The sequence below is a fragment of the Molossus molossus genome, unplaced genomic scaffold (assembly GCF_014108415.1).
Source record: "Molossus molossus isolate mMolMol1 unplaced genomic scaffold, mMolMol1.p scaffold_m16_p_1, whole genome shotgun sequence".
Taxonomy (NCBI): Eukaryota; Metazoa; Chordata; class Mammalia; order Chiroptera; family Molossidae; genus Molossus; species Molossus molossus.
The window spans coordinates 107,931,989-107,947,428 of NW_023425344.1; the positions used below are offsets into that span (position 1 = coordinate 107,931,989).

The window sequence follows — 15,440 nt, forward strand, 5'->3', positions numbered from 1 at the left end:
CAGATACTATGACATAGATGACGTCTTGTCTGAGATATTCAGGTACCGCTTGTTTTGACTCTCAGCATAGATTTCAGCCTTCATCACCTTAAACTTTACCAAGTGATTTCTAAAATATGTTTTTCATAGATTTAAGTCTTTGCTAAATTTTACTGCGTGCTTAAGTCTAGCCTATGTTTTCACACGTAAATATATATTGGTGTCTTTTTTTCTTGAATATAATCTCCCATGCATTTTAGACATATTAAAATAACACCTGATATGATAGTATCACTGATCATTTATAAGTTAAAGAGCTGTTTCCTATCCCATGAGTAAATGTGTTCTGATACTAGCTTTGTTGGGTTAGTGTTCCTCTAAGCAGATTTGAAAGAGGAGCTTCTCCATGACTTGTGTACAGGATATTGGCTGCCTTTCCCTAGTGTGATCATGTGGGCAGAAGACACTTGCTGACTTTCTGCCACTGGTTTTTCTATAGTGATCTGGACACAGTGGCTTCTGCTTTTAGAATAGGTACCTCCCCTCTCCTTTTCTCTTATCATGGCCACATAGATTTTTTTCTTATTCTGGATTATTTGAATGCTCTCAGTCGATTAAGCAGCATCCCCAAGACTCTGTAACTAACTCAACTTGACTTTTACCTTTAAATATATGGTAAATTTACATGAATGTACGAATAAATAGAAACTGCCTTTTGTATAGGAAGCAATAAATTATTATATTATTTAAGATAATTTCCAAGGTTTTATATACGTCAGCCTAATTATAAAACATTATCATAAGCAACATTTGCTTGCTTGCTTTATTTATTTATTTATTTATTTATTTATTCATTTATTTTTTGTGGTACGTGCCCCTAGCAGGAACCGAACCTGGGACTCTCTGGTCCACAGGCCAACGCTCAACTGCTGAGCCAAACTGGCCAGGGCAACATTTGCTTACTTTAATTAGAAAAACTCCTACAATGATGGCTAGGTGAATAGATATGGACTTATTTGCACTGATAAAGGAATCCTGAAAGTAGCAGATCAAATAAAAATTTGTGTTCCTGTTGAAGGAAAAATCTTGGTATTATAAAATTTCAATTATGCAATAGTTACAAATGAAGAATTCTTAACTTTTTTTTACGTTTATCTTTATTGTTGAAAGTATTACATATATATATTCCCTTTCCCCGCTACTGACACCCCACCCACCTCTCACACTATTGTCTGTGTGCACTGGTTATACATACATGCATATCAGTTATTTGGTTTATCGCTTCTTCCTCCCCTCCCCTCTGAGGCTTGACAGTCTGTTAAAGACTTGTGTTGGCCCTGGCCAGTTTGGCTCAGCAGTTGAGCGTTGACCTGAGGACCAGAGAGTCCTGGGTTCGGTTCCCACTAGGGGCATGTACCACAAAAAAAAAAAAAAAAAAAGACTTGTGTTGAATAATACTCACATTTAAAAAGATAAATTATACAGGTGAAATACAAAGAAGAGATAAAACATGCAATAGCCATTTCTGATCCTCCAGAGCTCAAAGAGAGTTAAAGGAAACCAGAAGAACATTCGCAATGTGCGATCAGATTTCTCTAAGTATTGTTTTCTATTTTACTGGCTAGTACCATACACGGCCCTTGTAATGAAGTCCCATTCCAATGAAGACCTTTCAGGAGGGCCACTTCCTGAAAGGTGGAGATAAGATTTCACACCGTCATGTCCTCCATCACACCTAGCCCAGGCTTCATGTGCATTTACTTATTAAAAACAAAATAACATGTTATCAAATTCCTCTTGTTCTTGGAGGAATTCAAAGATGAGTGGGGTACACCCTCAGGTTAGGAACTGTGAATATTCTCAAGGTCTCTAGGAGAAACAAGCATAAAAATAAGTAACAATTATGCATTAAGTGTTATAAAAATAAACAATATTTATTGGCTGTTTACTCTGCTTTTTGAGTATTTTACATGCACGATCTTATTTACTAATAAGTAATAGTTTCTCTTTCAATATGACGTGAAAAGGCAGAGAAGGAAGGCTGTGTTAGTGAGAGAGTAAAAGTCTTGGAGAAGGAGTGACATTTGAGTTCGATCTTGAAGAATTAATAAAGGTTTGGTGGGGAAGGGTCTTGATGGCAGAGCAAACTGAATATGTTCAGAACATAAGGCTTATTCAAGGAGGGGAAGGTTCAGTGTGATGGGTACTTGGGATGAGGGATGGTAGGAGATGACAGTGGAGAGAGAGGTGGTCCAGATCACAAGGGGGCGGTTGGGAGTCCCACAGTGTCCCTTAAACGTGGTTCATAGATAGATGCAGTTAAGTGACCTGACAATTATGAGGCCTTGACTTAGTGATTAATTTGTCTTAATGTGTCCCCAGTTCATCACAGAGATATAACATTCCCTTAAAAATAACTTGATTTGAAAATAATAACTAGTTCATTAAGTGAAAAAAAAATAATGTAAATCAGAGTACAAGGGTTATCTGGCATGGGATCTAGGTCAGTGGTGTGCAAATGGCGGACATTTAGATAATACTGACGAAGCGGGGAAGAATGTGGACCCTGGACTGTCTGTTCCGCCCCAGCTCCAGACCTTATTTGTTCTATAACCTTCATAAGCCACCAATCACTCCAAGCCTCCATGTCCTCATCCATAGCGCAGGGACTAAAGCAGTAAGTGAGATATTACCTGTAAAACACTTAGCGTGTTTGCCAATGGATGAATGCAAGATGTGAACAGTTTCCACATCAAACTTATGTCCCCAAACCTACACCCAACTATAAATCAGCTAGAATAGTCTCTGCATCAGTAACACTGTTCTATAGATTTCCTCCCTCTGAGCTCGACCCAGTGTAATCTCCTTGCATCTTGCCATCAACAGAGATTCTACTGGGCCTTTCCTCACTTGACTCAGACGGTTCTCCCAGACACAGCATCTGCTGAAACGCTCAAGCTACGTGCCAGGATGCTGAGAAAGTCGCACACTGCAGAAGGGCCCTCTCCCTTTGTCACTTATTTTCCCAGCTTATCAAACTTCTCTTCACTTGCACATTCACTACTGAGGGTGGAATCTCAAGTCCACTTTATCTGCAGGCCCTGTAGGCCTGGTGATTTCTTGGGGGGATAAATTCCCTAATGCTAAATTTAAACTCTAAAAAATTGCTTCAGCTGTCCCTGTGGAGTTCCTTATAATGGGGTTTTAACCTCTAGTTTTACTTGGGCCTGTCAAAAATTCAGTTGACAGGCATACCATTTTTTTTCTCTGTGTTGGATGCTCATTTATTTCCTAGGATGATGTGGAAAAGCTGAACACAAATGATGGGGCTGAGGCCCTGGCTGGAAAAGGCACCTCTGTGCAGCTGGCCTGGAAATCGCTCATGCTGCCGGATCAGGGGGCAGGCCTTCCGATGTCAGATCTTTGCAGACAAGAACATTTTGAGTTTCGTGGTTCTTTTATATAGTGGCCATGTGTCACGAAGGTACAAACCTAGGATTAGTACAACCCTCCTTTCTAGTGCTAAGAGTGCAGAATTATTCTTTTGAAATATAAGAAGGTAATTTGATAAATGTGTTGCTTTACTAAGAAGAAATGAGTTCACAGAAAGGATCGTTGTTACTGATCAGATCAAATACATGATGCAGTTGGAAGAATAACAACCAGAGGTGGAATTCAAAACATTTAGACCAGAAAAAGCATAGTCGGGGATCAATATGGTGAAGTCTCTTTAATACATATGCCACTGACCATCCCAGTGAAGTTTCTAACTAATGAAAGCTCTGTAGCATGTCCATCTCCAGCCTGTTCTAGTGGCTGGGGACCATTTCCTTCCTGCAGCCTCACACTGCCCGTGCCTTGCTCCCCAGCTCCAGAACAGAGCAGTGCCGCAGGGCAACCCCGGTAGGCATGACACCGGAGATAGAGAGAGTGAGGCGGAACCAGGAGCAGCTGAGCGCGGCAAGTTGTCTCTGTTTTCTGCTATTGACTCAAACGTTACCAGATTGATTCTTCACAACGCTCTCTAACCCTCTGAACCCTCTGCGTCGTGGATGGGCCTTTTCAGTTACATACGGAAGGGCAGGCACTGTGGCTCCCATGTGAGGAAATGTGGGACCATCTTGCTATAATTTAGGCATGTTTGTTTCTTTAAAATGTCTTCACTAAGCCCACCGATGTGCCAGACATGATGCTGGTCACTGGTGCATAAAGATGGATAGTCCCCAGTTCCTGTCCTCATGGACCTAGTAATTCAGTTGGTAGATCTGTAAAACGACATCCGGGCAAGGATCTGGAGAGTCATGGGTGTGTTGTTAACAGAGAAAAAAAAAATGATCCATTTGAATAGGTCGAAAGAAGACATGGCTTGATTGGGGTTCTAAGACAATGTCAGGGCAGGGAACCTTATAAATAAAATGGGAAATATCATTTGATCTTTCAGGAATCTATCGCGAATAAAGCACTGATAATGAATAATCGTGAGGTCCCTCTAGTATGGATCCCGTGCTACATGCCTTGAGCAAACCCACGCGGTTGGTCTAGTTCACCGCTCTGGTTTGCAGTGGGGAACTGGGTTTGGGGGAGGTCAGAGCCAGGGACCCACACTTTTTAACCACAGAGCGGAGATTTGAACACAAGCTTCTTGGAATTTAGAAATCTTTTCAAAGGTGCTACCCTCAATAGTTATTTTTTCTGTTTTTTGACCCTCTTAATGGAACTTTTACCGATATAAACAATAGCCTTCTTCTTCCAAATAGGAAATTTTGAGAGACTTTAAAATTTGAGAGCCTTCTCCCAGGTAGAGGAGAAAATCAGGGTGAACACCGCTTTGTCTCTGTAATGCCCTTGGGGGATGGTGGGAGTGAGGGATCTTTAGCTTCTGTTTTAATCTTTTTGCTTCTTTGTCCTAATTTATTTATTTATTCAGTAGATATTTATTAAACCCCTGAAACATGCTAAGTATTCTGTAAGCCATTAACTGTAAGAAAACTAAACCATCTTGGCTTCAAACTCAGAGATTCCAGAACAATAAAAATATAGGAAGAGGAGCGAGGAGGAGAAAGGGGGGATGAGGGGGGAGGGGGAGGAAAGTCTCCTGGGCTGCACTCCTGCTCCCCCAGGCACTGCCCAGCCTCCTGTGAGCCGGGGCTGAACCCCGCAGGATGAGGAGACCTGTGCGGGTTCCAGCACTCAGAGCTGCGCCTGCGTCAGAGCACTGCCGTGGACAGTCTCGGCGCTGCAGCCGCTGCTGTGAACTCGGGGTTTGGGCTGGTGTGACCTGCATTACCATCCTGAGCTGCTGCTCACCCAAGCACCACCTTCAGGCCCAGCAGTGGGAACGTGAAATCAACCTGGTCGCCTACTGGGAAGCTCACACAATTACTCAACGCTGTGTTCCATGCCTTCCAGCTATAGCAGCAGCTGCTGCCTGTATGGTGTGGCTCTGTAGGCAGGGGTCCCCCAGGCGCCATCCCCCCTTTGGGGTCTGCCAGGGGGCACAGAGCACCACGGGACCCTGAGCGTCCTCACTGACCTGAGCCCTCCAACACAGACTTGCCAGCCAACCCAGCAGCCGCCACAGCCCCTGCGGTGGAGCTCAGCAGTTCTGTGGGGCCTGGGAGCTGGCCCCGGGCCCTCCTGGTCAAGGGTTTCTAACGTAAGGAGGAGCTGCTGAAAGATTACGGCCCTGAGCAGGGCAGCACCCCTTCCAGCAGCAAGGACAGAGGCCTGGCACACGCAGCTTCATGGGCGACTCGGGCAGTGAAGTGTGTGTGTGTGCAACAGGGACAACCACGGTGACAACCTCCAAGAGGAACACTCATGGGTGAGGCCCTGGACCGACCTGGACTTCCACAGGAGCTGCCCTGGCAGACGAGGAGGGAGGGCTCTGTCAGCCCTCCAAGGAGCAGGCCTGAGACCTGGGCAGCCCACCTGCCTGGCCACGTGCGTGCCTCTGCTGAGCACCATCCCTGAGCAGGACTCCCCAAGCTCCCAGAGCAGCAGCTGCCCCAGCTGGAGCAGGCCCTGCGGCACTGGAGAACTCGCCAAAGCAGCCAGGGCAGGAAAGTGCAGGAGAAGCATTAAGTAACCTGCAGAGAAAGTGGTACAGCTACTTGGTTCTTTTTTTTCTCCCATTTTTTTTTTTTTTGCCTTTTTACTCCTGCATTTTCCTACATCTCCAGGTACACTGGGGTATGGATGCCTCTTCCCCCACAGAAGCACAGTGTTGTGGGGGCTGAGAAGTTGGTTCTGTGATTCATTCCTCATATCCCGTCACCATCCCCCTTTTCCCCTTTCCAAGTCATCCCTCACTACCTGCTTGGGTCCGAGAGATGTGTGTTTTAGAAGCTTCCCAGAAAGCGGGTTGAAACTGCGCGCTAAGGTGATGCTGTTGGAGTGGATGTTTGCTCTGGTGTTCGTGTGAGAGAACCTTGCTGTGTCAGCCCAGGACAGGTGGCAGGTCTCAGCCCTGGATGAACAAGGAAGTCTGCAGAGACCTGGGGTTGTCACCCCTCACTGCCAGTGTCTGCAGAGCCAGACTCGGGCGAATTCTGTAGGAGGGTGAGGGCTGACGGGCAGTAATGTGGTAGATGGGTAGGGGTTGTTGCATTTCCAAATTCCAGATGACAAGCTTGGTGCATCACTGTGCGTTCTTGAGGGGCCCTGCCCAGCCGGTTCTGGCTGGCCACAGACTAGTTCAAGTGTGTAAGATTATATTGCCTTCTCTCTGGTTTTCCTGTAAAAAAAAGGAAAGAAATGGCCTGGCTGGTGTGGCTCAGTGGTTGAGTGTCTACCCACGCACCCAAAGATCACTGGTTTGATTCCGGGTCAGGGCACATGCCCAGGTTGTGGGCCTGATCCCCAGTGGGGGGCATGCAGGAGGCAGCCAGTCAATGTTCTCTCTCATCGATGTTTCTATCTCTCTCTCCTCTCCCTTCCTTTCTATCTAAAATTAATAAAGAAAAAATAATGATAAAAAAAAAAAAGTGAACTGAAAACCAGAACTTTACCAGTGGGCAGGCGAGAATTCTGTCCTGGAAAGGGAAGCCTGTGGCTGTTGCCCAGGTTGGCCTGCACAGAGCCTGGCTGAGGTGGCCAGGAGGATGCATCTGCGCGGCTGTGGCGCTGTCTGTGCGGCCTCTGTGGCTGCCCGGGGGGCCTGAGCCCGGCTGCGGCAGAGCGCGCTTTTCTGCGTCTGCCCTTCGGTCTGTACCTGCAGGTGACTAGGGCTCTCCTGCACCCCGCACACAGTCTGCGGGTCCTCACATCTCCCTATTCGGGGTGAACTGGTGAGGCTGTGGGTCCTGAGGAAGGGCAGTGCATAGTCCGGCTCACACACATTGGGTTTTGTTCTTGATTCTGAATAAGTGTTTTTTTTTGTAGCTGACCACGTGGAAAAAAATACCCTGGTTGTGTGTGGTTTTCATGCCCTCCCCCAGCCCTTGTGAGTGGGGAACGAACGGTGACCTATGTGAAGAGTCTGAGTGGCCCAGGGAGGGTGAGGGCAGCCATCAGCAGGGCCACAGGGTTCTCACTGTTGTAGTTTGGCTTCAGATAACCAGTGGGACTTTGATAGGCATGATCTGAATGGGGAAAGCAAACACCAAAACTAACATTCCCTGCCCAGCCCTGTTCAGATGAAGAGTTTGGTCCGTCCCCCCCTCTGGAACGATGATACTCAGACTAGGCACTGCCGTTATGTTAGAAAGGAAAACATGTATATGTACACAAAACTAGACACGTCCAAGGCTGTGAGGGGAATGGGTGTCTGCTCCGGAGTCCACAAAACCCAAATCCATATTGAGCAACGTGAAGTCGCAGGCAGTGACTTTGTGGATAGTCCATGTGTGTGTGTCTGTCGTGTGAGGGCCCCGGCCCTGTCTTCCCATCACTGTGCTTGGATGGCAGCCATTCTGCTCACATTAACCACACGTTGGGAGCAAATGTGGCCCTCTCCATGCCATTTATTTTATGCATTTAGTGTCTGCTGAACAAACGTCGGACTGCGTACTCAGGTGTGTTCTGCAGCTTTGGCGACAGCAGTCCCCGTGTTGGTCAGGGACACTGCCCTCCAAGCAGAGGTTTTCCTCGACCGTCTCTGCCGCCTGCCTGCTGCTCCGCGGACACGCGGAGGCCCGTGGTCTGTTCCCTGCGAGGGGAAACGTGCTCTGCACCTGTCCGCCTGCCTCGGCTGCTCCGGGCCCTCCGCCAGCCCCTCGGGGGTGCCCCCCACACCGGGGCAGAAGGGGAAGGAGGAACTTCAGGCAGAAGGCTGATTGGCAAATGGGATCTTCAGGGGCAAGGTCGGACTCCCTGTGACCCAGACGTCAGTCCTGCTCGCAACTGCCGGCAGGTTGGGCCGACACCACAGGCTTCCCCCCTGTGCCGAGGGCCGAGGTCCGAGGTCCGAGGTCCGGAGCAGCAGCAGCGTGGGCGGAGAGCGCAGGGATCCGTCAGCAGCCGCAGATGCCTTTCCTCCCACGTTACACAGAAATCCCAACAGCTCACCGAGGTGTCTCTAAGGAGATCAAGTTCTACCAAAGTGAATCCTTCAGTTAACTGATCGAATGGATGAGTTCTGGCCCTTGAAGGTTCCTTCCCCAGTTAGAGGGCGGAACTGGTCCGCGGGTGAAGGTTCGGTGCTGTGTCCTAGCCCGACGGCAGGCGAGGAGGGTAACAGAACCGGGAGCCCGGCTTGACTCCAGCGCTCACGGGCTGCAGGGCTGCAGGAGGCCACCTGTGTGCACAGCATGGAAGTGGGAGCTGGCGGCCGAGGGAGGGGCCGGGAGGTTTGACTGAGTGGTTTTCCAGGTGACTGGAGAAGAGGGCTTGGTGGAGGAGGGTTTGCTGTTTCATTCAGCAGATTTGCAAATGTAACGCTTCCTGCATGAGGCACGTTGTCCTTTCTCAGTGATTGAATGTGTGTGTGTTTTAAGCACTAAGATGCAGCTGGTCTGACTGTTCTGGGCAGTCTTGGTGCCCCATTTCCTGTGCTGTGATTGTTCTCGAAGACAGTGTGGCTCAGCCACCGTGAGAAGCCCAGATAAAATCCATCCCCAAAATTCAACAACAAAAATGAATAATAATGAGGGAACAGAACATCAGATAAGGAAACATCGTGTGTAAAAGTCAAACTGGGGTTCCTGCTATTAGAAAGAGTGGTGTTGACTGAGTCTTGGAGAAGGGGACAGATTTCCCAGTTCCTGAGAATTTTTAAGAACCATTTATTTTAAAATTATAGTTGATAGACAATATTATATTGGTTCCTGGTGTACAATATCATGATTTGACATTTATATACCTTACGAAATGTTCACTGCAAAAAGTCTTAGTAACCATCTGTCACCTTACCTAGTTATTAACAATATTATTGACTACATTCCCTATGGTGTACTTTACATCCCGGTGACTATTTTTATAACTGACTGTACTTCTTAATCCCCTTCGCCTTTTGTGCTGGTTTTCCCCATCCCATTTTTAGTTTTCTGTTTCTTTGTTTTAAGATTGAAGCCCCAGGGTCAGAAAGAGCGTCGATGGCCTTTGCAGGCTGCCTCGGTGACCGCACTGTAGGTCTCTTGTCATGACTTCATTCTGATGATTCCCCCTCGTATTTCCATTACTTCTAGTCCTGGAATTTTTGCAGTTAGTTTTGATATTGAATAGCAAAGTATTTACTGGAAACTCATTTTTAAAAAGCACAGCCAACACTCGTGCTTGCCAAGTCAGACGGGTCAGAGCCCAGGGGTAGGGGTGAACAGGGAGGTTGACGCGCATCTACTGTGGAAAAACTGTGTGAAAAGACAGGGTTAATTTGAGGCTCGTCCTCTCTGGTGTTTGCGTGGAGATCATCGTGCTGTCTATTACAATTCTTGTTTATCCTCCGCAGGTGAAATACAAAGGAGAGATGAAACAGGCAACTGCAATTTCTGATCCTCCAGAGCTGAAGAGAGTCAGAGAGAACCAGAGGAATATCAGCAATGTGTGGTCCTAGCAACTTCTTTCTTACGATAGATATCAAGCGTGTTGTCAGCGTGTCGATGAAAGGATGATGTTTGCACGTGTTCATGACCTGGAGTGGGTCACTGAGTTCTGTTCTCAACTGACTATCAATTTATTGGAAAGGTTTCAAGGCCTTAGGTCTTATGGGTATAGCCAGGCATTCTTCCCTCAAGAATTCCCTGGGATATGCCAGTAAGATTATTTCTGTAGGTTACTGTGCATTGTCCTACATAGTCTTCCTGTCTGTGGTTGCTCAAAGGGACTCAGCCGTAGCTCCTGGCGTCATGGTCTCACCACCTTTCCCTCCGCATATGTTCTTCTCTAGCCTGTGTGCCCACGAGGGCTACAGCTACTTTATTTTTAGATGATGTCTGGGGAGAACTTTTAAAGTGTGTGTACTAAATAGGTCACACGAGATAGGCCCATTTTAGGGGCACTTGTGCAGGCTGTCATTTTTTCCTAAGGCACCAACTCCCAGCCCGCGCTGTTTATGTCATCCACGGAGTGGTTCACGGAGAGAATTCTTTTTTGAAGTCATTAACATATAGATGGGGTTCTTTGGAGGAGGAAATTTGGAAGCCTATTAGGTTCAGAGAAACCGTGTATTCTTTACACCTTTCAAGTCATTTGAGCCGATTATAAAGCAAAGGGAGCTTATTGTTTGGCACTTTTCCCAACAGCTATATTCTAGAGAAGGAGATGCTTATCTTTTCCCAATATATTTAGAGCCACACTTGATGTGACTTCATTCCTTTCAAAAAGGAACATGGTGATTGAGAAGGAGGGAGAGATTAGTGGGAAGCACACCGGCCTCTTTATGCATGGTTATGTCACCTATTCAAAGATAACCTTTTAAAAGTTCTGCCACAGTTAACTGCTAAGAAACCACAACGGTATAGTACCATTCTATATGGGTAGGAGCACCTTTAAGTAATATCCATGAAGACATTTCTTATCATATTCCTTTGTGGTGAAATGCTTATTACAGCTTTGCTAATGATATGCCCATACATTTGAGTACGTTAACCGTGATACACTGCTATGGGAGGAAGGAAAATAGATTGATTTAAGGTGTAAGCATTTTAAATATGACTAGACCTCTGATAGCAACCTCTTTTTTCACTGTTTTCTTTTTTTGGCTAGTTCTTTAAAATAAATACCCTAAGATTCTTATTTAGTTGAATTGCTTCTCAGTACACTATTTTTTGTTCTCTGAAATGATAGGTTTATTATAAAGGTCAGCTGGGAAGAGCTACAGCTTTAAGTGTAACCCCCGAAATGGAAAGAGTAAAGAAGAACCAAGAAAATATTAGTTCGGCAAGTGGTTTTACTCATTTTGGACTATCACAAAGGATGTGTCATTTGTTATTTATGTGCAGTCCAGTTTTTTTCCTTGTGAAAACAAAATACATTTTCAAGAAACATTTGGGACGTATGCAGTGAGTACACGTGTCATGACAGAGACTTCCCAAAGCTGCCACCATCTCAACTTACATTTTCTCAAACCGTGTATTGATATTCCCAGATGTGACCAACAGTTACACTTAAAGTTTAGTTTTAAATCATATTATGTTCATTTAAACAAGGATTCGTACATTTTAGCCTTCCAATTACCTTTGGAAGTGTCTTTGGAAGTGGTAGTCTTTGTTGTGTAGTTAAATGATTATCATCTTACTGATGGATTCCATTGAATGTGGATTGTTAAATGCTCTCTGCAAAACAAAGTAAGACATGAGCCATTACTCCAAAGTAAGGACCTAGAGTAAAACAAAAATTTTATATACACTTAATATAGAAATTAGTTGTTCAGTAAGGTCCCATGGTGCCCACGGGGCTTCAGCACTGGGCCGTACAGGTCTGTGATAGTGCTCTACACAGTCAGCGTCACGTCCAGCAGAGTCTGGTGGTCAGCTGTGCAGAACAGCCCTGGGCCTGGGGATTCAAATTTAGGTTTTAGAATTTATACCTTTCCAATGGCATTTCTGTGCAAAGATGCTGACTAAATTCAACTTAAATTACCTTGAAGTTATGGCTGCTTAGAAGAAAATGAAATTAGTTTTTTATTATTTTTCTTTTCTTTTTCTCTTTAAACTCATCTTTATTGTTGAATGTGTTACAGATATCCCCCTTTTTCCCCATTGACCCCCACCTCCCCAGTTCCACTCCCTTCCTGCCTTCAGCCTTCCCCACACTGTTGTCAGTGTCCATTGGTTACGCATATATGCACAGAAGTTCTTTGGTTTATCTTACTGTTTCTTATCCTCTATGGAGAAGAAGAAGAAGAAGAAGTGAAGGGAGGATGGGCATGCATTCTTCAGCAATGTTATGGGGAAAATGGGGAAATGTGGAAACAGAAAAGTAAATTTAGCTTCTATGTAGTTTTGGGTTTTCCCTGTTCAGTTTAAGTATGATAACCACTTCTACTGAGTGCATCGTCAGTGGTTACTGTTCATTCACACATGTGTTTTCAGTTGATGGAGCAATTAAGTCATTTTTGTCTAGATTTTAAAGGAGACCTTTGAGAGTAAAATGTTAGATTGTTATTCTAGGACGAAATATAATTCACTGACCAAGTTACCTGGGGGAACCATTTAGAATATGTTGTATATATTTCACTCATTTGGAAAACTTGAAAAAGTTATGTGATTTTTGTTATTATAATTGTCTTATGTTCGACTGTTTACTTTGCAGGTAAAATATACCCAGGACCATAAACAGATGAAAGGTAGACCAAGTCTTATTTTAGATACACCTGGTATGAGACATGTCAAAGAAGCACAAAATCATATTTCAATGGTAGGGTACAACCAGATACTTCTTCTCACAACTAAAATACACTGAGGAATGGCACCACCCAGTGTACTGACGGCGTTAGCTCACCATTAATCTGGATAACTAACAAAGCATAGAAGTGCGGATGGCTGTCCTTTCGGGGAGACTTTTTAATGACACTGAAATGTAATGGAAATATTGTCTAATAAAATAATTTTTTTCTGTGATTTTTGGGTGTATTTTTATTTCTAACATGACTACTATGAATGCATTTTATGAGAGACATTTGGATGAACTTATTCCCAATTAACTTTAAGACAGAGTTTGCTGTGTTTGCATGGTGCAAAGAAGATTAAAAATATGTATGTATTTTAAAAGTTTCAAAAGACATGATTTATATGCCATAAAATTCACTCATTTAAAGTGTACAATTCAGTGGTTTGTATAATTTACAGAGTTGAAAAACCGTCACACTAATCCAATTTTAGAACCCGAAAAGTGTATGTTTTGAAGTATATATAATTTTTTGTCATTATATACAAAAATGTATGTATAATTATCTGTAACTCTCTTAATCTAATTTTAAATGTTGTTTTCTTGAATAAGTGTGTGGAAATAACATCATTTTATTGCATATTAAAGGTTAAGAGATAGGTAATTAATTTGTACCTAAATTAGTACATTTTAGAGAGGAACCAGGATTAAATATAAATATATATATATACACACACACACATACATGTCTTTTAAAAATTCTTACTGATATACAGGTATATATATATTTATATATATAATTTATATATAATTTAAAAGAGCTGCTAACCATAATGCCGCAAAACTATGAATATATTACCACTTGATTTCTGATGCTAGGAAGCTGAAGTTTCGGATGTTATTTTTGGAGTGGAAAAGATACATATATGCAAAAAATAATCTAGATGTAGCTGGTGCAGTGACAGCTGTCGTATCAAAAAATTGTGAGCTATGTAGTATTCGGGAAATTTCAGTTTGAGTTAATACTGTTTTTCCTTTTTTTCGCAGGTAAAATACCATGAAGATTTTGAGAAGACAAAGGGAAGGGGCTTCACTCCTGTGGTGGACGACCCTGTGACGGAGCGCGTGAGGAAGAACACGCAGGTCGTCAGTGATGCCGCTTATAAAGGTGTCCATCCTCACATCGTGGAGATGGACAGGAGACCTGGAATCATTGTTGGTAAGTTGATGGTCACTTCCCGGCAGGGCTGCGTGGTCAGAAAGATCATGCTTGGCCGAGCTTTTGAAGTAGCCTCCTTACTCATCACACTTCTCCAGTGTTTGATGTGGTGTCCAGCTGAAAATGGACCAAAGTGTTCTAGTCGCACCACGTTGAATGGGATTCATGGTACTCGCCAGGCATCATTTCAGTCCTCTCTGTAACTGGACACTCTGTCTTTAATAACTTTCTGGTCTTAAGGATGTTGCTACCTGTTAAGCAAAGCAGCAGCCCAATATCAATCATGGGTGATAACAAGGTATGAACAATTATTTTGATTTTACTTTATGTATTTGATCAATATTGTCTGCATGGGTGACGGAAATAACAGAAGTAATCCTGTTTAGGTCCTTTTACCACAAATAGACATCCCAGAGAGATTCTGCTGGTATGCCATCATATGACTAGCTTATATATTTTTTAATATTATGTATGGACTGGGATAATGGAGAGCTGCCTGGAAGTCCCATAAATCAGAGAAGAAAAACCTTCTTTTCCTGCTGTTCCTTCTGGTCAGTCGGAGGAAGTCTTAGGACAGTGTGTAAAGGTGGCTGAGACAGCAAGGATCATATGAAGTCTGAGACAGCTAGTCAGGAAAGTTATTAATTTTTCAGTGTATATCAACAACCCATACTTCCAAATGATGATTGTCTTCTTCAGAGCAGTTAGCCTCTGTATTTTTTTTTTCTTTTTATCCTCACCCAAGAACATTTTTCCATTCCTTGTTCAGATAGAGTGGGAGAAAGAGAGAGGAAGAGAGAGAGAGAGAAACATCAACGTGAAAGGGACACATTGAGTGGCTGCCACCCGCACAACCAACCAGGGCCGGGGACAAACTGCAACCAAGGTACGTGCCCTTAGCGGGAACCAAACCCGGGTCTCTCTGGACCGCAGGCCGACGCTCTAACCGCTGAGCCAAACCGGCCAGGGCAGCCTCTGCATTTTTATAGCTAGTCCATTATATTGCTCAAATCATATTTTTTGGTAACCGTGCAACAGCTCCTCTCAGTAATCTGTGTTAGACATGGGTGAGGAAAGTGTGTATTTTCCTATTTCCTCAGACAGGCTCGTATCTCAGTGTGAAACACGGGTACTGAAGTAAGGGCTGCGAGTTACTTGAGTGGTTATTAAGTGATGCTGAAAGTATTTGTCAGAGAGGGATTCCAGGCAGATTTGTAGGTAGTGGACGGCTTTGCTGATCTTCCCAAGTTGATTGCTTGCCGCGATCACATTAAATTGGATAAGTTGTGATGTTTTCATCAAAAACATCACAGAATTAGAGTTTCCTTGCTTTGTATTAAGATCTCATAAGAGATGCTGCAGAGAGTCTGATTCGCAGGAGTGTGGGGACGGTGAGGTCTGCACAGCCCACACCAGGTCCCACCCTGGGTCAGGAGCCAGGAATGAGTGTGAGATCCTCGCTGGAATCCATGAGACT

At 44.3% G+C, this 15,440-nt stretch overlaps 1 protein-coding gene across 1 annotated transcript in view; it reads left to right on the top strand.

Moving 5' to 3' along the window:
• NEBL (nebulette) overlaps positions 1-15,440 on the top strand; it is a 113,813-nt gene that overhangs the window by 59,833 nt on the left and 38,540 nt on the right. Inside the window, 7 exon segments of the mRNA XM_036277383.1 lie at positions 1,465-1,521; positions 1,523-1,560; positions 3,849-3,939; positions 9,866-9,958; positions 11,203-11,295; positions 12,670-12,774; positions 13,792-13,963. Of these exon segments, the coding sequence (XP_036133276.1) occupies positions 1,465-1,521; positions 1,523-1,560; positions 3,849-3,939; positions 9,866-9,958; positions 11,203-11,295; positions 12,670-12,774; positions 13,792-13,963 (649 nt within the window).